A 25,162-nucleotide genomic window follows, 5' to 3' on the forward strand; every position below is an offset into this window, starting at 1 on the left:
AAAGTGCAAGTTGTGTAATCCTAATAGACGTCGGGGGCTGTCAGGTCAAACTTTTCTCCCCGCGTAAATTCGACAATTCGAGCCAGGTCTAACCCGGCAATTTCAAGGGCTTCCCCGCCGGCCGCAAAAATCATTCATCACTGCAAGCCAAGAATCGAACCGAGCACATCTGAAAGCTTTGCCTCGCACGCTTCTTGGCTGTCCAAGACTACCGGTGCTCTCCAGCCAACGAATCGATCTGGCCGAACCAAGACAGCTCCAGACTCTTCAACCCCGCGCACCTGCTCCCAATCATAGTACACGTCCTCCCATTGCTGTCGGAACCCGATGGAATGCACAGAGATGGGGATGCCGAGGTTGGCAGATACCCTTTCCGCCGCCGCATGCCAGTGTTCACCTCCTGTGCCCGTGAAGATGGTAAATGCGCCGTGCCCTGCGAGATCAATGGTCGACTTAGGTTCCGTGGGAATGGCCTTGTTGAGCCAGACGTGTGGCAGACGAGTTCCGGGAAACGTGCGCTTTTCGTGGTAGAGAATCGGATCTTGCGCGGCGCGCCCGGTGTGCTTGTATGGGTCTGGCTCGTCAGCGTCATAGATACCAATACCGCTGTACCTCTGATTCATTTCAACACCAAGACCGTGAAACTCGTGGGACGTCTGCTTAATTGCTTCCCGGAACGCACGTCGTCGATCTTTGCCAGCAGCCGTCGGAGCACTGAGCTCGCCAAATATCGCCTTGCGGCTGTTCAGGTCTGGAGGTAGGGCACCTAGTGCCTCCCAGATCTCAAAATGGTCCCGGAATCCGTCATTTGCCCGTGTGATGATTTGGTGGCCCACAGGTTGGCGCTCAGTGCTGTAGGTCGAGAGCAGTGAAGGGTTTGCTAGCCCACGATGGACGTAGGCCAACTTCCAGGCCAAGTTGAAGGCGTCCTGGATACACGTGTTGGATCCTAGGCCATTGAAAGGCGGGTGACGGTGGACGGCATCACCGAGACAGAAGCTGCAGGTGAAAGTCATTGTCTGTTGTGCAACACGGGTGAGGGTATCCATGGCAAGATTGCGGACTTACACGTTTCCTTCAGAGTATTTCTCTGCAACAATCTCATTAATAAACCACTTGGAGACGTCAGTGATCTCGGCGGGCGTATCGTCACCAATGAAGTCTCGAACTCTTTGGAGGTATTCGTCCTTTGAAGGGGAGATTTGTGGGTCGCAGTCTCGAGTTGGCAGCAAGATGAACATCCACTCATGCCACGGCTTCACCATGCGCACAATGCCCATCTGGCCAAATTCGGGATGCTCTTTGTCGGGCTGCATCACCCAGTGCAGGTTGCCTCGTCGGTGTTCGACCAGATGGGACAGATCAGCTTTGACCAACACGTTGATGGCCATTCCCTGACCTGGCTTGATTGCGAGAGGTAGGTCGAGCTGTTTCACGACTTGACTCCGGGCACCATCGGCTCCCAAGAGGTACTTGGTTCGGACTTGGTATTCTGACTTGGAGACGTTGTCACGTAGAGTGGCTGTGACCAGGCCGGTTTTGGGATTTGTTTCGAATTGCAGCAGCGTCGTGTCGAATCTGGTCTTGAAACCATTGTTGGTGGCATGACGAACAAGGACGGGCTCAAGTAGAGTCTGTGGCAGATCGGCTGGTGCACACGGACTAGCCAATTCATAGTCGCCCTGAAGATCCCCGGTATTTAGAACTACCATGGTTATGCAAAAAATGTTGCCTTTACTGACCTTTCGCTCCGGTGCATTGCCCCAGGAGTAAATGCGGCCGTATTCTTCCCCGGCCATACTGTGGCACCATCGAGTATGAATCATGCAATGACCTTTCGAGGACAAACCCTCGAGATCTTTATCAAGCCCAATGTCTCTCAGGCATTCTTGTTCCAGCTTAGCTGTTACATTCTCGCGATTGAGTTGGAACTCAGTACGTACCCAAAGCAGCCATATTTGTGATGTGTGCGCGCGGAGTGTTGGCCGTGCCAGGAGCACTGCTGATCATAACGCCTTTGAGACCTGTATCGGTCAGCTTCTAGATCGACCGTTGTCAAAGGCTATGGTCTCCCACCATAGCTTGTCAGAAAACACGCCAGAGATGCTCCTGCTGGACCTGCTCCAACAACCAGGAACTCAGTCTCAAGTGCAGGCTCCTGAGATGCATGTACTGAAGAGTACGTGCGGCGACTGGTACTATCTCGTAGCCTGTTGATGTCAAGGGTTGGGCATGTCCTCGCCTGAAGTGGGTTGCACTTGGTGGTCGCAGTCTGCCGGGTCAAACCTCCTTCGACAACTCCGCGTGAAGTGTAAAGAGAGCGCGAGAGAGCTTTAGACACTTGGAGTTCGCAAGGCTTGGAGAGAAGCGATGAGATGGCCTTCCTCGTGCGAGGAGCTGCCCCCAGACGACAGGAACACAGGCTTGCCATGTCGAGAACGTTCACCTTCACTGCTCTGCCTCACCTCGTACTCTGTGAAGCTCAACGACGGACTGCAACGGGTTACTTAGCTCAGGCCCTTCTTACCTCAAAGCTCATGTAAGGTTAGTCGACGAGGAGAAAGTGATTCTGCGTCCGTCAGGTGGAGTCTCGCCGTAGCACATGTCGGCGTGTTTCATTCAGAAATATGCCGGACAGTGGAGAGTTCTGACTAGCGGGCCTGCAGCGGTAGGAGGCTATCGTTGGGGTTAACCCGATACCAGGTGATCTAGATGGAAGGTGGATTCGGTTACATGGATGGTGGTTGGCCCGAAATTCATGCGAGATTTAACATGCCTCACCCAAGGCTTGCCGGTTCAAAATACGTGGGAAATCCCTCTGGAGGGAAGTAGTCTGCCCTCTGTCAGAGAGCCTGATCAAGAGACGCGAAGAGCGAGCGGACTGTCTGCCAACCAGCCGATTTGGACATCGCTCAGGCAAAAATTGTCTTCTCTTCAAGTACACCATCTCGAACATTGTCGGGAATAAATCGGAGCACAAATTTGGGTTCATAGCGATACAAACAGCACAGATAACTAAACCTTCTACAGAATTAGACACGACAGTCTCGCCTTTAATGGTATACTATTTAGCCATCAAGAGGTGGGCTCGGCCAGCTTCCTTCCCGCCCGATATCCGAATGTCATTCCAGGCCCAATGCTCGAACCACCTCCTGGATAAGACCCCTTGAACACATTATTCTGGTCACAACCAACCGCATAGAGCCCTGGTATAACGTCGCCCTTTTGATCAAGCACTTGTGCATCGGTATTAGTGATAAGCCCGTAAACAGTGCTGACATTGCCAGGGTAAAGAGGAAGCGCATAGAATGGACCGGTGGCGCACGCTCGCAGATTGTGATTGGGTTGAACCCGGGGATCGCCATAGAAGCGGTCATAGTCGTTCTCGCCTCGATGGAATTGCGTGTCGATGCCTGTTTTGGCAAAGGAGTTGTGGTCTGAGATCGTCCGTTCCAAGTTTGCAGCAAGAACTCCAATCTTGTCGGCCAGTGCGGCAATGGTGGGCGCAGAGATCAGATACCCTTGTTGCAGTAACCTCCAGATCGGATACGGCGATGGTAATGCCATTCCCATACCGTATTTACGAAGATGTGTACGGTCGCCAATGTAGTATGCCTTCTTAATGCCCTTCCGGTGCATAACACCCACAAATTCTTGGTACGGCTCCGACTCGTTTGCGAATCTTCGACCATCGGGTCCAACAATTATGGATCCCGGCTTAGACCGGTCAATTGCGAAGTGCGGAAAGCGTCGAACAGGACCTCTAGAAGTATTCAATAGAGAAATGGGAGCGAAGATGGCGTTCGATATGTTTTTCGGAGGTAAAACGCCACCACATTCCACTCCAATTCGCTTGCCATCTCCGGTGTTGCCTCGTGGGCTTGCACACCATTCGTGTGGCACGAACTGTGTTGCCTCTTTGGATCTGCCGAAACCACCACTCGCAAGCACCACTCCTTTGCGAGCGTACACGGTGGTCTCGTTGCCGTCACGAAGCACACGGAGACCTGTGAGGCGACCGTTGTCTGTTATTGGTTTTGTGGCTGCAGAGTTATGCCACAACTCGACGCCTTGTTGCTGAACAGAGAAGAGCAGTCTTCCCACAAGAGCATTGCCGTTTGCCAGGTCCGTTCCTTTACCATACCGTAACAGGTCCAGCGCGTAGCGGAGGATCTTCTTCGTCGCTAGAGTTAGATTAGTGATGCTTCCAAATGGGTTGGTCAGTACGGGCAACTCTGCGGGATCTGCTTGCATCGTGCCAAATGCAGAGTAGCCTTGAATTGGATAGCGAACGTTCTTGATCAGAGGCCCAAGTCGGCGACCATCGAACTTTTCGGTCAGAATCGTGCGCCCGGTCGAGGCGCCTTTCTTCGAGACGTGGTAGTCAGGCAGAGGAACAGGTTTAAATCGCACGGTAGAATTGTCCTCCATCCATTTCACCATTTCAGGCCCTGTTTTCAGGAAGGCCGGGACCATCCTCGTGTCATAAGAATCGCCCAAGACTTCATGAAGATAGGTATCGGCCTGATTCGCTGAATCCTGTACCCCTATAGAAGGCTGGTGTTTGTTCACAGGGATCCATGCCCCTCCACCTGAGTAAGCGGTGGTGCCGCCGAAGTATTGTGTTTTTTCGATGACAAGGACCTTAAGGCTGTGCTTGGCCGCCACAAAAGCGGCCGTCAAGCCAGAGCATCCTGAGCCAACAACTACGACGTCGTATGTGGTCTCATTATGAAAAGCTGAATGAGAAGATTAGGAGAACGTGGAGGATTGCTAGAATGTGTGCTGGACATACCTCGGCGGGCGTGCTGGATACTGAAATTGCGCCGTGTCAAGGACGCGGTTGCTTTCGATAGTCTCAGCAAGGGAAGAGCACCAGACGATGCAGCCATGGTCGCTGTGCAAATCTTGTTTTAGCATTACAAGCAAAGATTTGGTGACATTCAAGATTTACATAGAAAACCAGTGACAATCGTTCATAATTGCCCCGGGCTTGAAAGGTGTGTCGGAGCACTCGGCCAAACCCCCGGCCCCCACATTAGTGGAGATCCCCTGATTTTCGACCTTGGGGGCGTACGGACAAGGAGAATTGCATCTTCACAATAAGGTTCCGTGGTGGAGCTCGGAGAGTCTATCCTTGACTCATCTAGTTACAATGCTAAAGTCTGGAATATCCTCCATCTCCACGCCATGAGCCTGCCGTACGACAAATTTCACGTGCTCCAAGGTGTTTTCCGCGAGGTAGGGTTCTTCACCTCGTCCCATCACCTTGTCCCATTTCTCGAGAAAACCCTCGGCCGTTTCTGACTTTGTACCGGCGAATGTTGCAAAGGTCTCCCGCGCTGCCCTGTTTGCACTCGCAGTAAACACCTCGCCTGAGGAAGGGCATTCTTCAGAGCAGAGACTAATGACAAAAGGAACCACGCCCTGTCAAAGCTCGATCAGCATCTGTCAACTTTCGGTATGAAGGATCATATTCTCATATACAAGGCTTACCTCGGGCTGAAAATACGTCCGAGTGACTTTCTTCGTGCCCTCGGAAAGATCCCCCATTCTCGAGGCGGCTGATGGCATGACACAGTTGATTTTAACGCCGTCATTTAGTGACCAACGACCTAATTCTCGTGTGATTGCAAACACAGCGGCTTTAGATGCACTATAGGCACAATCACCCCCAGCACCGAATCCGTAGATTGCATTTGAAGATGTATTGATGATACGGCCGTACTTCTGTTTCGCCATCAAAGAGTAGCAGGCGCTTGTCATCAAAGTTGTCCCCAGCGCGGCAATCTCAAACACTCTCGTGAAAGCTTCTGCATCCACATTATCATGTGGTGCCATTTTGCCGGAAATGCCAGCATTGTTTATAAGAATGTCGACGGTGCCGAATTCTTTGACAGTGTCAGCGACGATTGCCTTAGCGTCCGCCGCAGCAGAGACGTCGTGGCAGTCTGCCAGTGCAGTGCCATCGAGGGCCTTGATTTCGTCAACCACAGCCTGTGCGCGAGCACTAGTGCCACGTTGACCCTCCAAAGTCCCACCATAGTCATTGACGACGACCTTGGCACCTCTCTTTGCTAATGCCAAAGCATAAAGCCGGCCTAGACCTCCACCAGCGCCGGTGACGATAGCAATTCTTCCTTTGACGGACATGATTGTCTCGACGCTGATGACTCTAGAATAGTCAGCGACGAGTCCAGCCTGATTTACATGAGGGCATGAGCACCTGATGTCCGAGCGGTTCGTGTCGCTTACCAGAAGGAGATTGTGGCCTACTTCGAGGTTCACAGCAGATAGTCTCAGAGCTTTGCAGAATGAGAATCGATACTACGACTAGTAGCGCAAGCTAATTCTAAAATACTTGAGGATACGTATCGACGACTTGAAACTCGACTCATTTTGAATGCTACAACATCGAGAGCCGTACAGTACTGAGGCAATGGAGATGACTCGGCTCCCCTTGCCAGGTCTATTTCCTAGTTGTTGATTGGATCCACTTCGGGAGGCTTGGAATCGCTTTGTAGACTTGGCCGCCAATGCTGTGGAAGTGACGCCTTAGGATTTTGCCCATGGATTAAATAACGGGTTAATTTCCTAGTGAATACCCCCTCCCCTGGAGAGGGCGCTGAGAGGCATATTTAGCTAGTATTGCAAGGTCAACCCGAGGCTAATGCTCTTACAGCTAGTCCACTAGAGTTATCCCCCCGGCACTCCAGATTCGGATCTCAGAGGACCTACCACAGGCGCTATTGACCCCTTTTCACCCTAGAGCGCGTTTGAATCGAGATAATGATTCTCACTCCTAGAATGCCCACGAGCTTTCAAATGCACGTGCGACCAGCTTGGGTGTAAAGATAATGCGAGCGCCTTAGGTCTGAGGGAGCCGGCGTTCTTATCCTAGGGCCTTGCTCGTAGGCCTTTAGCCTGCTTAACCCCTCAGAGTTCTTTATTGCATTTTCAATACAGGCACCTTGTAAAAAACTGGAATGTTGTATAGCTTGCTACTTGAGATAGATTGCCTCCTATGAGGCACAACTTCTTTCATCAAGACTCCATATTTACGTGAGACAAACATATATATTTCGGTGTTGCAAATTTGCCAATCCCTGGTCTATTTTGCCCAGTGTTACTGTTGGCGAAAATAAAATAGCCATTTTGGTGGTGAAAAACTTGTGTGATTATTGTAGTAAAATGGACAGAACAGATATCCAGTATATATAGACCTAATCTGGCGATATCCTCCAAATAACGTAATACTGTTGCCTAGTAGGCAACCTCATAGAAGCCTAATAAATGAGTTACATTCCGTCCAACAGTTACCCATGGAACATTGGCAATTTTTGGTTGCTAGTTCCACTGTGACATGAAGTTCATTGCACTTGATAATTCTCGCTGGATACAACCAAGATGTTCTGGACTCCTCGGGACAACATCGATTTTGAACGGCAATGGGCACATCAGGATGGCTGAAGTGTACGCATTCTCATCGAGGTGAACAAGGTTGCCGCTTGCAGGGTCTTTTGGTTCAGAAATGTCGAATGCCCATATCAACTTGGCTGCAATTCGCCACATGTTGCGTTCTGCCAAATGAAGACCTGGGCACATTCTTCGACCAGCGCCGTAGCCGTAGTGATGTGCGGCTTTGTCTTAGTCTTATTGTAAACAGCTGCTAGGACGGTACTTATCTCTGTTGTTATAATCCGGGCTGACTGCATACTCGTTGGCCAACTTCGGATGGCCCAAGAAGCGGTCAGGGTCAAATCGATCATGCTCTGGATAGTCCGATTCGCTGTGGTGCATAGCCCATATTCCAACAAACACCATGGAACCCTTGGGGATCACCATTCCGTCGTACTCATCGTCTAGAACCTGTCAGACGGCTAGCCCATGAGGAGGAGTGGACAGACCTTGAGTGACCATATGAGGCAGGCCGGCAGGAGCCCTAAATATTTTGGCATTCTTTAGATTCATGTCCTTTTTCGGGGTTATGCCTTACGTTGGTCGCCATCTCATGCCTTCCTTGACGATACAATTTACGAAGGGAAGCTGTTCAAAATCCGAGAACAACGGAGCCCGCTCGGTGCCACAAACAGCGTCAATTTCGACTCTTGCCCTTTGTTGGATACTGGGGTACTTAGCCATTGCTAGGATCAGTGTTAGGATATGATTAGCAGTCGTATCCGCACCCGCCTCCAGTAGCTCTCCGAAGAGGTTGTTGAACGCGTGGGTCGACAAAGGCCAGCCTTTTGCATTATAATCGTCGATTTTGGCATCAATGAAGCAATCTCTTTTGTCGCCTCGCGCTCTTCGTTCCTCAACGATAGCTCGAGCCTCATCCCACATGGTGTCCATCATGGCACGACACTTCTTGGACCTGACCTTCCAGCTTCCAGGAAGATATTTCAGAATGGGAAACTCGTCGATCGGAGGGTTGGCGCCCGGTTCCTGAACTTTCAGCCACTGGGGTTCAGGTTAGACGCAAATGAACAGGAATATAGTAGTGAGGAAGAAGTTACCAGATCCATTAACTCATAAAACCTCTTGAACCAGAAAGAGTCTAGGTCGATGGCTCTGTGGCCCCAGATCAGAGATCCCGCCACTGACACAGTGTACAGTCGTGCATAGTCGAATATCTTGGAAGGGTCATTGAGAATATTATTCATGAAAATCACAGCCCTGTAAGTTGTTAACTCGGCACCGGATCTAACAAGGGGCATGAAATACTCTGCTTCTTGTATCTTGAAATGTTTCTCATCCAACGTCTTAGGATTTAGATTTCGTGTCACAACCATCCGCTTTTCCCTCCATGAAGCTCCTTGAGGTTCCAGGGTCAGATGGTCGCCATGGGTCACGAAGTTGGAAACGTAGTTAAATGGCCTGTCCGAATAGATGCTGCCTTTCTTGTCCAAAAGGTTGTTGATAGATCGTCGATCACACAAGACAACCACATTAGTAGGTCCGATGGTCAGAGAGAAGATAGGCCCGTAAACGTCAGCCCATTCCTTGAACCTGGATACGTCAGTCTGTTCTAGTTCCAAATGCGAGGGATGTGGTCATCGGACTTTCTGCCCAGCCCTGTGATCGGAATCTGGTGGGCGTTACCAAGGATGGGGATGGTCGGTGGTCCAGGAGGCATGCGAGGATGTCGACGGCCAACACGTAGCAGCCTATACAATGGGTAGCTAAACGCCACCGTAAGGGCGAGCATGATAGCGAAGAGTCCCATGGTCACGGTCTCTGCAGTCGGGCAGATCTTGGAGCCTCGGACACGACGCCTTTTGATGCGCAGATTGGTCAACAGATTGCTTGCAAGCCTTAAAAGGTGTAGAACGAAGAGTGCGAACGCGATTCTTATCACATTCACCGCTGATGTTAGGATGCATTGCTTTCGTTATCCGGCCTCCTACTACGGACCCACTCAGATTCACTTCTCTTGATCGATCAGCATCGTGTATCCCTTTGTAGCTCAACCGTCACGAGATAGGTAAATGCCCACAGAGACGTCGTGGTGCAACCTATAGGATGTAGCCAGTGAGATTTGGGGCCAGAGTCATAAACCAAAGTGCAACGACAGAGTCTGGGGGAAGGAATAAAATGCGGAGTTTCGTGGGCAAGTTCGGTGAGATTTTCTACCCCTGCAAAGCTTGCAAGGCCCTCGAACCATTCGTGGGGGTCTGTAAATGCACGAAAATTGTCTTCCATGTGGCCTCTCTGCTAGTCAATGGAACCGGGGCCAATCATAATTAGCCCTATATTTGACCCGGGCAGACACCCTCCCTCCGGCCCAAGGTTTTTGCAAATGCTGTCGCTGAGTCACACGGCATCCTTCATGGATTGGCTTCGCTTCGCCGGTTTTGAGCTTAAATCGAGCGCCTATTGGATTCATACGTATAGACACGAAGGTGAGTCTACGACTCGTCTCGGAACACCCCGGTCAGAGGGAGATTCATAATTTCTACTAAAGCAGTTCAATCTCGATCTTCCCCAGCTTGACAGACGCGAGTTCCGGAATCTAGTCAGTCAGTTTCGGGGGGTATTGAGCGTCAGCCCTGGATGTTCGGGGATATTCCCGAACCCAACATCCTGTGCAAGTCTCCCACGTTATTAGTAGCTTACCAGACCCCCGGAATCTCCTTCAGGTCAACACAGATCCTCCTCCTTCTTTCACTCTCGTTTGTACTTCTCCGCCTGGCAATATTCATTCGTGGTTCATCAACGAAGCCGAGCAATGACTTCCGACGTTGAGGCTAGGGGCTCCCATGCTCTAATAAAGCCACATACAACTTGGCTCAATATTGTCACCATCCTAGCAGCAGCAAGCGCTAGTTTCAACTTTGGCTATTCCAACAATGCTATTGCTGGCACACTTGCGCAAGCCTCCTTTGGCGAGTATTTCTTGACGGTTGAACCTACATCTCGTATCGGAGGGATGCTTGGAGCGTGAGCATCTATACCGCTGGCCCTTCGAACGCCCCTAACTTACTGGCTGGCTAGGTTCTTCGGTGGAGGCTTGATTGGGTGCATACTACAAAGCCCACTGTCTTCACGTTATGGAAGACGTCCATGTAACATGATGGCAGCTCTAGTGATGATGGTAGCTGCAGCTCTCCAAGCCGGCAGTGTGAACATAGCAATGTTCCTCGTGGCACGTGCTTTGAACGGAATCGGCGCTGGAATGATCATCGCCAATACTCCTGTCTACATGAGCGAAATTGCACCGGCCCACACGCGAGGTGTTCTGGTCAGCTTCCAGGGCATTGCCATCACTGGCGCTTACATAGTGTCTTCTCTCTTTGCATTGGCGCTCCACTATGTTGATGCTCCCTATCAATGGCGCATGCAATATGTGATTCTGACTGCTTTCACCTTGATTCTGGTGGTGACCATGTACTTTATCCCTGAAAGCCCTAGGTGGCTCATGGTCAGTACGGTCTATGCTCACAAAATTACTATCTTGGCGCTAACGCTATGTTCAGGACCATGGGAAAGCCGATGAAGCCTGGGAAGTTCTCCGGAAGCTGCACAAGTCGAAGACTGATCCCGAAGCGCGACTTGCACGTGTGGAACATATTCAGATCAAAGCACAGATTGAAGAGGAGAAGGTAGACTAACTAATCAAGCTATTTGAGACCATGCTCACATCGTTAGTCCCTGCCATCTGGCTACTGGCACATTTTGTCCAATCCTAATATGCGCAGAAGGGCGATCTGCGGAGCGATAGTCTGGGTTATGGGGCAATCGACCGGTATTGTCGTGATTGCGAACTTTGCACCCCAGCTCTTCGCAGGTCTTGGCTTTAGCAATGTACTTCAACTTGGACTCTCAGTAGTCTGGGTTTCAGTATGCGCCGTTGGAACATGGCTCAGTGGTCTGCTTATTGAACGAATTGGTCGAGTGAAACAACTTGGTTAGTATAATGATAATCAAGGCACGATACTCATCTAATGTCATCACAGCACTGGGTGGTTATCTCTGCAGTGCGTGCCTCATTGTTGAAGCAGTTCTCCAGAAATACTACATCGGAACCGATAACGCAGCCGGTCTCCGTGCAGCCACTGCGATGTATTTTGTTTTCGTCTTCCTCTTCGGACTCTTGATCGAATGTCCTGGCTACACTTACATCGTTGAGATTTGGCCAACACATCTCCGGAGCGAAGGCGCCACAATCGGCTTCGTCTCTTTCTTTCTGACGACGATTGCGTACAACAGCCCAGCGGCAGAGGCGTTTGCGACGATTGGGTGGAAATATTACTTTGTGATGATCTCGATCTGCCTTGTAGCAAACACATTTCTCCTCTGGTACTGCCCCGAGGTAAATATTTTGAGGTCCTTTGCTGCGGTGTCAGGCTTACTGATTCGTGATAGACTGCTGGTTTGACTCTCGAAGAGATCGCAGCCAAGTTTGGAGACCACGTTGCAGTAGAGATCGAGAACATTAATGTTGATCTGGTCGAAGTGGAGAAATCCGACAATACACACGTGGAGACCACGAAGCTATGAAGACAACAAAAGGAACGGTGACTGTGGATAGTGCAATGCATGAGCTGTTGGCTGGCATGGTGTAGTGTTGAGTTGAGGCGTGAAGAAATCGATGTTTAGCTTCCCTATGCAGCTATATACCTAGCTTAGGTACCCAGGTAGTGAATATGTTCTGGTCTGAACGCGAATATACCGAGTTCGTAAACCGGCCGGTAATTGCGTACGAGGTCGTCAACTACAACTTTCAGCTCTGCCATATCTCGTAATTCGATGATTCTCTGATGGTGGGATAGCTAGCTAGCATGATAGATTCCCAAGGGAAAAGACAATTTAATATTTAAGCATGTCAATTCTTGACAAAGGTAGAGGGAGATGCAATGGCTTTAATTTAGGTGAGGAGTTGTATAATTAGCAGGCGGCTCTGTTCTTACAAAAGTCTTGCAAGATTCGCTCAGACTGTGCGGGTGCCACTTGCATCTCGCCCCATTCGTATTTGGGCCCCGACAACACCCTCTAAATCGTAACTCCATCACGACTTGATGTGTAACAGCAACAGCAACTGCCGTCAGATGACGGTATTTCCCCACCATCATCGTGGTATTCTCACCAGGACTCGTCTAGCACTCCGATGCGAGTGGGGCGGACCAATTTCGGTAGATCTAGAGACTACGCCGGGGTCGAAATACAGTCGCTACTAGGTAACTTTAATTTGTAATGTTAAGTATACTAAGAACTTTACTCTCTGAGAGCTTCAGTGATATTTATACATCCCTGAGTTGATTTTCATAGGGCGGCGATAATTCGACCAAGAGTCTTGTGTTGCGCATTTTTCGAAGCACAATGGCGAACCAATCGCAAGTGATACAACTAGTGATAGTCCCTCACCGACCAGTACATACCGCTAATGAGATCAACAAGGATCTAGCTCCGGCATTTGATATTATACAAAGGTCTGCACCGCAGTGAGGAGAAGCTCCGACGAGACTGCTAATACACCACCAACAGGGCAAAGGGTCTGCAGGCAGTATGGAGAGGGAAAAAGCATGAAGACCGCCACACACAGGTTGCTCTTCTTTTATGGGAGAGCTTGGAGGCCAGTCATGCTTTCTTCACCGGCGCTGACTATACCGAGTTTCACAAAGTTATCCAACCCGCGATGAACGGAAGGAGAATTCAATGGCAGAATCATGCTTCTATCGAGTCCCTTGGGCTTGGCGACAAGGCACATTTGTCAAAGACGCTCGAATCACCAGCGATTGAGGTAGCCCTCACAAAAGTGGTTGAGGGCGGCGTGAATGGATACTATTCGCAATTCCGGAAAATCGTGGGCCCTATCCTGGAGGACGACGATGGCTGTGACGGACACTTTATCAGCCCACTCCTGGAAAATCCCCAAAACCAGCTGCTTTTGATCAACTGGAAATCAGTAGATGTACGTACAACCATGGTTTCAATGTGAGTAGCTAATGCACCCTGCAGGCTCATCACGAGGTTTTTGAAAAGCGACCGACGTTTAAGGCCTGCATTGACGGCCTTAAGGACTTTTATGCCGAGTTTGTTATTCCATGGCATATCACAGAACTCAAGCTGGTCCAAGGGAGCTTCTAGTTAAACGAGATGAAGCTTTTCTGTGAATTAATGAACAAGGGTCGTAGGGTGTGTAGAAATGCTAGTTGCTGTGATATATAATCTATTGGGCCCTGACTCGCGTTTCTTCGCTCTATCCATTAATCACGGGCGATGTTAGAAAGAAGGCTCTCTCCTGGATCACGACCGACTTGGAGTCATAGACTTGAAGTTATCCCATACCTGTCCGTATGATGGGACTGGGAATGACCCAGTTTTTGAATGCACTAATGATGCCTTGTATTATCGCAAAACGAGAAGGCCGACGTTATCTTGACAGTATATCCAGAACTTAGGTGGTAGTCGTCCATGATAATTATGGGCATTAACATAGTACTCTATCATGACAGATGAACAAGCTCAAAGAGCGAGGACAGATGAACTTAAGAGGTAGAACGACCTTCTGGGCAAAGGTTGATAGAATACCTAAGTCAGACCCATGATCACCCACGCGATGGCTTCCATTGCTTGAGCAGAACGTTAAGTGCGTCGGTACTCTCTCTCTATGTCACCGCCATACGGTGGTTACAGCAAAATGTTTGTGGCGTTGTCATTCGGAGTTGATGATAACGCACATTGTCCTTCTACCACGACGTCATCGGCAGACCGATCATGGCCGAGGCGAGTCATGCAGAGTCAGTGTAAAATGATGTGGGCAAATGTTGGACCAAAGCTACTTAAGACATTGGCAATTTTGGGGTCAACATAGCCGGTGAATCCTGTCTTGTATAGAAATCTTTCACCCGGAGAATAGCTACGATCACACAAGATTTGGACCCCACCTTGGATTCGAGCAAAAAGGCTGCCTTGGTGAGAGGTCACCGTACATAAAGATTACATTTTAGAAGACGTAAGTGGTAGAAATGATCAAAAAATCGAAATGAAGAAAGTATATTTATGACGCTGCGAATTAATTAGCTAAGTAGCTAAGGACCCTGAGGACACTGTGTGTATTGCCCGAGGATCTACTGATGTTCACACTAGAGAGGACTCTCACTTTCAGACTCTTCCTACCGTCGATGATCGGATCAATATGGTGAGAGAAAGGTTTGGAGCTTCGAACCTTTTGACCTGAAGATCATAATGGAAGTGATCTCATAGATGACATCATCGTGCCAATTCTCAGATGCGAGGCTGACATGAAGTAAATGAGTGCCGTTTCGAATGCTTTACGGTTATTCATCGACTTTGTGGTCCGAGCAACATCAAATAGCAGCTTCCCACCTGGGCATGTTAATTGAATACCTCCAAACAGAGGAAACAGGGAGGCAAGGCCGTACCATCATCTCGTACATGCATACTGCTTCCAGGTCTACATCCAATCTCTTCAGAATCGCGACATTTTTCACTCTTGAGTACATCCCCGCCAAAACCTCCGATCTGTCAGTATTGACTCAATCACTCTCATTTTTGAGTGAAGCGGCGTCTTCAATTTCTTCTGCTATTTTCTTCTTCTCGAATTCGGCCATGGAGTCCACCTCGACGAGGCCATTCTATCTTGCGCGGAATGGGTGACAACGTCGTCTCCAAATAGCTTACCCATTTCTTCCAACCTCAGGCCACCAGTCTCCGGCACCCACTTGTACAACATGGCAAACGTGACGATGTCGCAAGCAATGAATACAAGGTAGAATTTCCAGCCAATGCTTGCGAATGCCCTAGGCTCCGGAGTCGTGTAAAGGACTGTGGAGACAAAGTATGTGAAGATGGCGATGGTGAGACCTTTGGCTCTGATCGTGGTTGGAAATACCTCTGAACACCACTGACAAGTCTTGTCAGCGCAAGAAGTGCTTTCAATGACAGCGACCCACTCACCACAAACTGGGTTGCATCGAGGAATAACCCCAATCCAGGTCGAACATCATGAAGAAGAACATCGCAACAGTGTTGCGGCTTTATGGGGAGTGCCGGCGTACTTCCATCTGAGCAGAGCGCCTGAAAGGAGACATATTCCAGTCCAAACGATATCGATGACTGCTCGTTGTGTACTGGTCAGCCTGCTATTGCACTGCGAACTCGGATGACAACTTCAGGGATAAACTCACGAAGCATTCCTCTCCGTCCTACCCAGTCAAAGGATAGCAGCATTGACAAAGTTGAAGAAGACGGCAATGACGACATAGATTGCGTACATCAGGAGAGGCTTTGATCCGGTCATTCCAGCAGACTGAGCGACAAGGACCAAGTATGATGTGATACCATTGTAACCAGATGATTGCACCGCGAACATGACCAATATCGTAAGGAGAGTTCTTTTCCTCCACGATGGAACTGTAAATATACGGAGGTATGTTGCTTTCATCTCTTTATCGTGTTCCACTTGTCTTTTGATCTGAATGAATTCGCTATGTGCCGCTACGTCCCGGAGATCGCTAGGACCATGATGCAATTTTTGGATGGTTATCCATGCATCAGTACCGTGGCCTTGCCAGACCGACCATCTCGGAGATTCGGGAATCCAGTAGCAGTCACCAAACCTAGTGGCGCTATTGGAGACAAGCACAATGGCATGCGCCACTGAACAATCATATTTGTCGTGAAATATGTGCCATAACCTATCCACGCGGAACTGGAGTGGACTCCGAAAAGAATATTTTTATACAACGGAGTTTAAGGCAGCCTACCTTAGGTAGCCCAGAGAGAAGCCAACGCCCACTAGAGCGCTGAGAAAGCCTCGACGATGTGGTGGGGAAACTTCAGCAACATACAGCGGCACGAGAGCCAACAGTTGACCTACACCTAGACCTGTGATGAACCGAAAGACGAATAGCATTGGGATGTTGACGGACCCGGCGACTACTGCTGTGCCAACGACTGAGATGATCTACCAGAGGCAAGAGCCTTTCGTCGTCCAAAATGATCACTGGTGTACGATTGTATGATTGCCCCAAAAGCTGCTCCAGTGTAGAACAGTCCACTTAAAGCACCGATCAGCGTAGCCGTGTAGTCCGAAGTTGCTGCATGATAAGTTAGCCTTGATGACTAAAGTTGGGATGATATCAACAAATGATCAAGGTTAAAATAAAGGTAAAAGCCCTGTTCCCCAATAGAAGTGACAAACACTGCGTACGAAAAGCCATATGAATACGCTCCGAGGCATGCGGCACAGACGATCAAGATATTATATCCAGTAAGTCGCCACATCTTTGGCTGGTGTCTCTGCGATTGTATTTTGACGCACTTGGACTCCAGGAATTCCACACTGCTATACCAGCTATTTAAATGAAACCCGCACTCCTGTATCCTTTTCTTTGCATAGTCGCGTACCTGAAGGCGTAGCTGGGTTCCCCAGCAATCCGTACTGGGACGAAGCGAGGATCCACCGACAATCCGTGGGGTCCCCATACCCGCAAGCCCTTGGTATAATCAGGGAGGACACTTGTTGCTAATTTGAGCGATAATTGACCGAAAAGCCACCAACTATATGGATCTGCAACTTTCTGACTTCTGTTTTTGATCAGTGATCCTCCTTATACTCTCACAAAGAATGGAGTTAGAGAATGCAGGATGACCCTTTTCATCTCTAAGGGGTTGACCCTTGCAGGCGGTCTGCTCACGGGCGAACAAGAAATTCTATAACCAGCTCCAGCCTTGGGTCCATAGGTAGGTCAACAATCGGTGAAGCGCTTAGATGTGGTAAGACGCCTTGTCCACTTATCCGACCGAGATTTTGAGGCACTAAAGTATCCGTCTTCGATTAATCTATTCACCTCGCTCCGGTACGGTAGTAGTTCAACTGTACCCGCGGCCAAGGGCAGTGACGGGGAGATTAGGCAGATACAGCTGCTAAAACACTCAGTTTAGCCTCAAAGCGCGAGAGCGCTCGAACTCCTCGGGCAAGAATTCTGAACATTTGACGGCAATTTTCTCGGAACCAATCGTACAAATTTTGACTTGTTGGTGGACTTGAGATGACCGAAGCATCAAATTGCCGACCTCAGATAAACGCGGTCATGCTCAATTGCTGATACTCTGGTAATTCAAGGGAATATAACTGAACGTTCAATGGTGGCTGGTAGAAGTCGCGGTCCTAGACGTATTAGTGATCATCAATGCTTGGCTTCTCCTCAGAGGACACACAGCAATGGTCGCATCGATATAAATACAGAGAAAACGTTGCCGGTATCGACATGACCGAAGGCTTATTGAACCGAATAATACATGTAACAGGGACGAGAGTCGGATATGGTTACCCCTGTGTGTAAGACGTGATTACTAGGGTAGTCACAAACAATCATTTGACGGTCATACTCGACAATCATGGCTAAGGCAAGATTCTACACACACTAAGGAAACAAAACAAATGTGCAGTGTCTCTTATTTCATTTCTAGCATATCTATGGGCGTAAATTCTTTCAGTCATATTGCTTCAAAAAGTCCATTGCAACTGATATCTCTTGATTGATACGCGTGATATGCTCCTTGCTCCGGGGTTTTATGGCAATTTTATAGGGCAATGGTGCTTGAAGAATACCCGGGTTATATGCTTCAGCATCTAAAGGGCTCTTAATACCAGTTTTAGGGTCCACATATTCGGAGAACTCAAATGCCCATAGCAGTTTTGCAGCAATCCGCCACATATTGCGCTCTGCGAGATGCATACCTGGACACACACGCCGACCTGCGCCATAGTTATAATGATGTGAAGAGGAAGTTAGTAAAAAATATCGTCCTCCCAGAATTGGAATATAAACTTATCTCGATTCGCCCAATCAGGGCTTCCAGCGTAGTCACTGGCTAATCTAGGATGATTGAGATATCGGCTTGGATTGAAGGTCTCTGGATCCTCATAGATACCTGCAGAATGATGGATTGCCCAGGTAGGTAGGAAGATTGTTGTATCCTTAGGAATTATGAAACCCTCGTAGACATCATCTATAGATCTGTTAGCTCTAGAGTTTGTACCAAGAGGACGCACCTCATGGTTCACTAACCTTCCCGTGCTCGGTGGGGTAGCGCAGTTACAGCCCTTTAAAGAAGATATGTGAGCGATTCTGTATCAGCTTGAAGATTCAGAAGACTTACACTGGACGCCATCTCATGCCCTCCTTCACAATACAATTAATATATGGCAGTTTTTCAAAGTCGGACCACAGTGGAGCTCTCTCGGTGCCACAAACCGCATCGATCTCGTCTTGGGCCTTTTTTTGGATGTCTGGGTAGAGGCCAAAGGCAAGAACCAAGGTGAGAAGTTGAGCTGCAGTTGTATCTGCACCTCCTTCCACCAGTTCACCCATTAGATTATCGAACCCGTGCTTCGAGAATGGCATTCCTTTCTTATCATACTCGTCGAGAAGATTATCAATTATGCAATTTCGCCGTTCGCCCTTAGCCCGTCTCTCGTCAATCCTTCGTCGTGCCTCACTCCAAACGTTGTCCATGACTGAGCCTGCTTCGATTGCCCGACGTTTCCAGAATGCTAGTGAGGTAGGTGCCCATTGAAGAAACTTGAACTCGTCGACTGGAGGGTTCGCTCCAGGCTCCATAGCTGCTGTCCACTGCTTTAATTTAGTATTATATAATGTTCTCGCGAGGATTTCTCTTGACCTTATCCATAACATCATAAACTCCCTGTAATATTACTCTTAGTATATACATTCTAGTGTAGTACACGCTACCTACCTGTCCCCAAAAAGAATCCGGAGTAGCGGCGCGATGACCGTATGTAATGGAGCTCGCTACAGACGCTGTATACCGCTTAATCTGTCTGTAGAAGTCTTCGGGGTCCGTTAAGAGGTTATTCATCAAGATCGTAGCTCTAATGAAGATAGTTCTAGTTTCAGACTTATTGTGAGACTAAAATTGCTGCTTACTCTGCTTCCTGGACTCGGAAATGTTTCTCGTCAAGCGATTTAGGGGAGAAGTTATGCGCAATGACTTTTCTCTTTTCTCTCCACAGAGGGTCCATCTGAGAGATCGCCAGATGATCGCCCTTAGTTAGTAACTGCCCGACATAGGTATCTGGGCGATCGGAGTATACTGCGCCCTTCTCGACCAGAAGCTTATGGATGGCTTTTCGGTCACATAGAACAACAATGTTGGACGGGCCGAGTTTGATACTAAAGACAGGACCGTATTCTTTGGCCCATTCTCGAAATCTTAAGTATACAGACTGGTTAACGCTGGTTCATGGTTCAGGAGAGATGGTGCCATCACATACTGTCTGTAAAGGCCGGTGCGAGGAATTTGATGAGCATTTCCGAGGATAGGGATTGTGGGTGGACCAGGTGGCATTCGAGGGTCACGCCTGCCGACCTGCAACAGACGGTACACGAGGAACGCGACAAAGGCGACCGACGCCCAGAGGAAGGGCTTTGACACAAGTGATGTGTCTGCCATTCTCAGGTTCCCAGAGAGATTGCGCTGTGGTGTTTTTAAGCAGGCGAATCGTTCGTCGACAGGACAGACAATCTCAATGCCGACTTTTTGATATTGATCTAATAACGAAGTTTCTGGCTCCAACTGCTTCAAGACTTCAATTTCTGGAGACATCGAGGGGGCTATGCCGACGTGTCCTTATTCCCCACTTCGAGCCGGCAAAGTCGTGTGGATCTTTTCTCGGGCAGTCTTCCGGCGCCACGAAAAAATAGTTACCCCGGCCGGGGATCGGGTTATTCTGGGCATGATATTTTCGATGCCCATCCAAGCGAGCCGGTTCAGCCAATAGTAACATACTTCACATCACTTTGCGTTGAATTGTTGGCGGCACAATTGGAGGTGTCTGAGACAACGAGGAAGAATGATCATAAAGCTCTCTCATTGATTAGCACCGGTTGGGATGCTATACGTAAGCTCGGGTATTCTTCAGCCGGTCCCTTCTTGGCAATGATACGCTTCAGTCTCTACGAGACCAGTGTTCGTGGCTTGCTGTACGCTCTGTGCCCTAGCATAGCATCCCTCCGTCCGCTATAACGGTCGTTCCAGTCATGTAGCTGGATTCGTCGCTCAGCAAAAAGCAAAAAGCCCTTGCCGCTTCTTCTGCTTCACCCATCCGATTCAGTGGCACACGGGCAACTACTGATGACATATTCCCTTTGTCCAGGCCACCGACCGAAGCGACCATGGGAGTTTTGATTGTACCACTGCCATAGATTAGCCATCACTGTCTGCATAGCTCGTCGCATCGAGAATACCTTACGGAGCAACAGAATTTAATCGTATCACTCGCCCACCAAACTCTCCTGCCGCGCTCTTGGTCAAGCCTATGACGGCATGTTTCGTTGCCGAATAGACAGAATTTTTTGGATGAACCTCTAAGTTCATCGAGCTTGAGGCGTTGACTATGCTAGCTCCGTCTTTCATCACTCTCAATTCAGCTCGCATGCAATTGAAGAGGCCTTTCAGGTTCACACTTGTGATATAGTCGAACTCTTGGTCATCTATCTCTGTTAGGTTGCCTATACCAAATGACTTTCCCAAGACACTAGCAATGTTGGCTGCACCGTCTATACGCCCAAAATGCTTCATCGTCGCGTCAATCCAATTATTTACCTGCTCGCTGCTCCTGATGTCGACTTCAAACGTTACAACTCTCGTGTTGTCTAGAGCTTCGTTCGATCCTGTTATCTTCGGCAGAGCGGCTTCCAAGCTTCCAATGTCTGCGAGCGACAAATAGGCACCTCGAGCGTAGAGAAGTTGCGCAGTTGCAAGGCCCATTCCAGAGACAGCGCCTGTAACAACGACAACCTTTTCCTGTAAAAGCCATATTAGGTTTAAGAGTAGAATATGTTTATTGAATTCAAATTTTAGCAGTGTCAGTAAATCTGAGCTCCTGGGTTTAGTGACAGAATCTGCCATTCCAATGTCGCAGGGACAGACTTAGTAGTACGTTCTTCGGGCAAACTGATGCGAGTTTAAGCGAGCCGATGTTCTAGTCCTAGTAAAAAGAATCGGTCCGCACGAGTATACTAGCATTCTGTGATCGTTTTGTCAACCACTGGTAGCAGCCACGAAATCTGAGATCTATCATTAAAGTGATATTAGTACGAAAAAGAGATAAGATCTACTAAGAAAATCTCCTATTTTAGATAGGTTGTCCAAGGACTAAAATAAACAATTCATAACTAAAGTGAGGTTGTCTACTGTTCGAGAGTAGACTTCTTATGACAAAAGTTGTAATATTTGCAGTTAAGCCTAGCATTCGCAGATCAACTGATGTTCTTCGCATTCGCATGTCACGATGTCGTCATATTGCCGCTACGTCGAGAAAACGTACTAGTTTGCTACGCAGAGATTAGATAATCGATACCTCGGTTAGTTCGATACTTGGTACTCTTGTAGAGCTTATTCAATATCCCTCGTCCTCATACCTGAGAGAATACTTCGAAAGTATAATTATCAGTGCCTCCAAGTTTCATCAAAGCTACGCTCTTAGAGTCCTTCAAAATCCTGTCAAAGTAGTTTCTCGAGCCGTTCGAGAAGATTCTAACGCCTAAGCGCTGGCTAAATACTCCAATAGATATCTATCCTCACAATGTTTGAGGAGAAATAAGGTGCTTAGTATTGTACTCTAGCAAGAAAGAGGCTAGTGCCAAGAATAGATACAATCTAGATGGGAGACATGTCATTCTATTAGCCTGTCAGTATCTGGCAGAGACAGCTTTAGGCTGGTACAAGGCTTCCAAATAGCTGATTTCCTCGCGAGACAGTTCTAAGTTCATCGCTTCAATGGCCTGGTCGATTCTTCTATGGAGGAAAGGCCCAGAATATGATTCGCGCCTTTCGTCAACACCCAAGCTGATGCGATGGCTGCCATGGGTACGCCTCTTTTATTTGCCACTTCTTCAACACGACCGACAACAGCCTCGTCCGCTGCACTTTCTCGGTCAATCAGTGCAGAGATGTATGCATCAGTCTCCTCCCATAAGGTTCTTTCGGAGTTCCATGGTCGCGCCAGAACGCCACGAGCTACAAGAGACCAGGGAATGATGCCTACGCCCGTAGCTATGCAATATGGCAAAATTTCGCGCTCCTCTTCATAAATGAGGTTCAGGTAGTTCTGCATGCTAATAAAGCGATGCCATCAGCGCCGTTCAGAACATTCTGCATGCGCTGGAACTCCCACGTGGTCATCTGATGGATGGTTAGGTGCGTTCATGCAAAAGCCATAGGGTTGACATACACTGTTTGCGCCGATATATCTCACTTTTCCGGATTGAACTACATCGTTGAGCGCACTCATAATTTCTCCCATTCCGTGTCTGGATCCAATCTGTGTATCTGAAGGACGTCGACATATGTCCCAAGTCGTTCCACGCTCGCATCAACCGCATCGAAAATATGCTTGCGGCTGAGCCCAACGCGGTTGACCATGGCGCCATCATTGACGATGCAATTCGTAAGAGGCAGTTGAGTACCATCGTGACACACGCTGAAATAGCACTTTGTTAAGATTGTCACATTCTGGCTGTTTAGCATTTCTGAGAGCGATCTGACCACATCCGACCCAAAGGTTTTTCTCGGAGAGGCCAATAAGTTGCAGCTTCAGGGCAGATTCCAGCAACCTTTCAACTCTCACAATCCGTTCCATGCTCAAATGGTTGCTTCACGTCAGATCTTCAAGACCAAGGACAGAAACTGCATTCATATGGAGTTCGACCTGACAGGCTCGGGTCTTGAATACGTCACTGGCGATCATGTCTCCATCATGCCAATCAATTCTGGTATTGAAGTTGACCGCTTCCTCAGCGTGTTTGGGTTGACGTTCAAACGCGACACAGTCATTGATATCGAAACGATCGAAAAGACCGCAAAGCTGCCCTTCCCTTTTCCTACAACATACGACACGGCTGTCCAATACAAACGCGAAATCGGTGCACCAGTCTCTCGGCAATTTGTTCAGCAGCTTACTCAGTACACACCACCCTCAGATGCCAAAGCAGAACTAGAAAAACTCGGAGCTGATTAGGACTATTTCCACAGTCAAATTACCGAGGGGCACTTGAACATCGCTTAGACGCTGCAGATCGTGGGACCAGGTGCAGTTTGGGATGCTGTGCCGTTAAGCATGGTATTGGAAAGCCTTTCGGCTTTACAACCGCGGATATACCCTATCTCGTCGTCACCTTTAGCCATGAAGGACCTACTGACGATCACGACCTAAGTCGAGACTCACCTAATCGCATCGACGAAACTTGTTCTCAAAGGTGTGACTACGAATTATCTACTTGCCCTGCAGCAGAACCAAAACAAGGTGTCTGTTCCTGATGCTTTCTCGGCCACTCATTCGCTTCGACCAGGTAGTAATCACTACGACGGTCTTCGTGCTGCTCTGTACTTTCTTACATCCACTTTTAGGCTGCCGGTCAGCCCGATCACTCCTATCATTATGGCCGGCCCAGGGACTGGTGTTGCACCATTTAGGGCTTTTGTCCAGGAACGTGTAGAACAAAAATTGGCAGGATCAGAGATCGGACTGACAATGCTCTTCTTTGGTTGTCGTAGTCAGAAAGAGGACCTCATCTATGAAGAGGAGTGGAAGGTATTGCCCCATAATGAAAGCCAGGGTCCATTAAATACTTCAGGACTAACGAATTGTTTAGGAATACGGGCGACTTCTTGGACCAGTCTTCAGGATGGTCACTGCATTTTCCCGCGAAACGAGCGGCAAGAAGGTATATGTACAAGATAAGATACGCCAGTTCGGTGTGGATATCAGTACGCTACTAGCAGATGGTGCTCACTTCTATGTCTGCAGAGATGCTTTGATAGCGAAGGAAGTCAGTCATCTCTTGGAGAGCATACTTGCGGAGCAAAGGTCAATCCCACTCGCGGAAACAGCTGGTGTTGTCAAACGGATGAGGACTACTAGCCAGTACCAAGAGGATGCGTGGTCTTCAAAGAGCGAGATCGTTCTTAAGCATGGACACGAATACGGATAATATGAAATGGTGGTGAAAGCACTGCGAAGATTGGAATGCGAATAGAGCTTTGTGAGCTACGCCGATCGTACAGATATTAGCAAGTGTCTTGATTTAGGACTGATGCCAAACGATGTTAAGTTTGGAGGTTCTTCTATTTTTCCTGTCAAGTTTGTGACTATTTGTGGTTAAGAAACTGTAGTTCCGAGTCATGTAAATCCCGTGAGAACGATGCATACTCATTCTCCAGTGCCACTTCCTGCTTTCACTGTGCATTGTAGCCTCCATCAACCTACGAAGAACGTCAATATCGGCTTAACTGTCTATGAAAGTCCGACTTACCGACAGGACTGAGCCCGTGATATAGCTTGCTCTATCACTTGCTAGATAGACCACAGCATCTGCGATTTCTTGAGGGAGAGCAAAGCGGCCCATTGGGGTTCTAGCGATCTGTGGAGCGAGCAGTCTCCGGATCGGAGGTGTGACCAATGGAGTATCGATAAATCTAGAAGAGAAAAAAATGGGTCAGGATGAACTCCTCAAAATGACGTCCTCATAACCGAGGCATCGCTTGCTACTTGCCCTGGACAGACAGCATTAATTCGGATGCCCTTAGTTGCATAGTCGATGGCATCAGTTCTCACCATGCCGATGATGCCTAGCAAGTCTTAGTCAGCTGTTGCTGTACAAGTCGCACG

General features: G+C 48.6%; 12 protein-coding genes across 12 annotated transcripts; 5 read left to right on the forward strand and 7 right to left on the reverse strand.

Moving 5' to 3' along the window:
* Window positions 1-137: 137 nt before the first annotated feature.
* Window positions 138-1,956, reverse strand: A1O9_08319 (uncharacterized protein; the record flags this gene model as incomplete). The annotated part of the gene is made up of 4 exons (XM_013402705.1): window positions 138-999; window positions 1,069-1,682; window positions 1,743-1,888; window positions 1,944-1,956. 4 exons carry the CDS (start codon window positions 1,954-1,956, stop codon window positions 138-140), a joined length of 1,635 nt encoding a protein of 544 aa, XP_013258159.1.
* A 1,119-nt stretch (window positions 1,957-3,075) lies between these two features.
* Window positions 3,076-4,892, reverse strand: A1O9_08320 (uncharacterized protein; the record flags this gene model as incomplete). Its single annotated transcript, XM_013402706.1, has 2 exons — window positions 3,076-4,739; window positions 4,796-4,892. The coding sequence occupies 2 exons, from the start codon at window positions 4,890-4,892 to the stop codon at window positions 3,076-3,078; spliced, it is 1,761 nt and encodes a 586-aa protein (XP_013258160.1).
* A 250-nt stretch (window positions 4,893-5,142) lies between these two features.
* On the reverse strand, window positions 5,143-6,153 carry A1O9_08321 (uncharacterized protein; the record flags this gene model as incomplete). Its single annotated transcript, XM_013402707.1, has 2 exons — window positions 5,143-5,427; window positions 5,497-6,153. The coding sequence occupies 2 exons, from the start codon at window positions 6,151-6,153 to the stop codon at window positions 5,143-5,145; spliced, it is 942 nt and encodes a 313-aa protein (XP_013258161.1).
* Window positions 6,154-7,347: 1,194 nt separating this feature from the next.
* A1O9_08322 (uncharacterized protein) lies at window positions 7,348-9,226 on the reverse strand (the record flags this gene model as incomplete). The annotated part of the gene is made up of 7 exons (XM_013402708.1): window positions 7,348-7,640; window positions 7,677-7,862; window positions 7,908-7,942; window positions 7,997-8,460; window positions 8,517-8,676; window positions 8,725-9,009; window positions 9,063-9,226. 7 exons carry the CDS (start codon window positions 9,224-9,226, stop codon window positions 7,348-7,350), a joined length of 1,587 nt encoding a protein of 528 aa, XP_013258162.1.
* A 1,002-nt stretch (window positions 9,227-10,228) lies between these two features.
* On the forward strand, window positions 10,229-10,444 carry A1O9_08323 (uncharacterized protein; the record flags this gene model as incomplete). The annotated part of the gene is made up of 1 exon (XM_013402709.1): window positions 10,229-10,444. The coding sequence occupies one exon, from the start codon at window positions 10,229-10,231 to the stop codon at window positions 10,442-10,444; it is 216 nt and encodes a 71-aa protein (XP_013258163.1).
* A 129-nt stretch (window positions 10,445-10,573) lies between these two features.
* A1O9_08324 (uncharacterized protein) lies at window positions 10,574-12,000 on the forward strand (the record flags this gene model as incomplete). The annotated part of the gene is made up of 5 exons (XM_013402710.1): window positions 10,574-10,921; window positions 10,977-11,102; window positions 11,149-11,407; window positions 11,457-11,812; window positions 11,866-12,000. The coding sequence occupies 5 exons, from the start codon at window positions 10,574-10,576 to the stop codon at window positions 11,998-12,000; spliced, it is 1,224 nt and encodes a 407-aa protein (XP_013258164.1).
* An 819-nt stretch (window positions 12,001-12,819) lies between these two features.
* A1O9_08325 (uncharacterized protein) lies at window positions 12,820-13,587 on the forward strand (the record flags this gene model as incomplete). Its single annotated transcript, XM_013402711.1, has 3 exons — window positions 12,820-12,929; window positions 12,985-13,411; window positions 13,459-13,587. 3 exons carry the CDS (start codon window positions 12,820-12,822, stop codon window positions 13,585-13,587), a joined length of 666 nt encoding a protein of 221 aa, XP_013258165.1.
* A 4,373-nt stretch (window positions 13,588-17,960) lies between these two features.
* A1O9_08326 (uncharacterized protein) lies at window positions 17,961-20,097 on the reverse strand (the record flags this gene model as incomplete). The annotated part of the gene is made up of 6 exons (XM_013402712.1): window positions 17,961-18,277; window positions 18,340-18,523; window positions 18,633-19,085; window positions 19,189-19,363; window positions 19,419-19,703; window positions 19,766-20,097. 6 exons carry the CDS (start codon window positions 20,095-20,097, stop codon window positions 17,961-17,963), a joined length of 1,746 nt encoding a protein of 581 aa, XP_013258166.1.
* Window positions 20,098-20,488: 391 nt separating this feature from the next.
* Window positions 20,489-21,261, reverse strand: A1O9_08327 (uncharacterized protein; the record flags this gene model as incomplete). The annotated part of the gene is made up of 2 exons (XM_013402713.1): window positions 20,489-20,687; window positions 20,744-21,261. The coding sequence occupies 2 exons, from the start codon at window positions 21,259-21,261 to the stop codon at window positions 20,489-20,491; spliced, it is 717 nt and encodes a 238-aa protein (XP_013258167.1).
* A 1,000-nt stretch (window positions 21,262-22,261) lies between these two features.
* On the reverse strand, window positions 22,262-22,609 carry A1O9_08328 (alcohol dehydrogenase; the record flags this gene model as incomplete). The annotated part of the gene is made up of 1 exon (XM_013402714.1): window positions 22,262-22,609. One exon carries the CDS (start codon window positions 22,607-22,609, stop codon window positions 22,262-22,264), a length of 348 nt encoding a protein of 115 aa, XP_013258168.1.
* A 306-nt stretch (window positions 22,610-22,915) lies between these two features.
* On the forward strand, window positions 22,916-23,512 carry A1O9_08329 (NADPH-ferrihemoprotein reductase; the record flags this gene model as incomplete). Its single annotated transcript, XM_013402715.1, has 2 exons — window positions 22,916-22,942; window positions 22,985-23,512. The coding sequence occupies 2 exons, from the start codon at window positions 22,916-22,918 to the stop codon at window positions 23,510-23,512; spliced, it is 555 nt and encodes a 184-aa protein (XP_013258169.1).
* Window positions 23,513-23,932: 420 nt separating this feature from the next.
* Window positions 23,933-24,485, forward strand: A1O9_08330 (NADPH-ferrihemoprotein reductase; the record flags this gene model as incomplete). Its single annotated transcript, XM_013402716.1, has 2 exons — window positions 23,933-24,085; window positions 24,147-24,485. The coding sequence occupies 2 exons, from the start codon at window positions 23,933-23,935 to the stop codon at window positions 24,483-24,485; spliced, it is 492 nt and encodes a 163-aa protein (XP_013258170.1).
* Window positions 24,486-25,162: the final 677 nt, after the last annotated feature.

This window comes from Exophiala aquamarina (genome assembly GCF_000709125.1).
Source record: "Exophiala aquamarina CBS 119918 chromosome Unknown aczIA-supercont1.7, whole genome shotgun sequence".
Classification (NCBI taxonomy): domain Eukaryota; kingdom Fungi; phylum Ascomycota; class Eurotiomycetes; order Chaetothyriales; family Herpotrichiellaceae; genus Exophiala; species Exophiala aquamarina.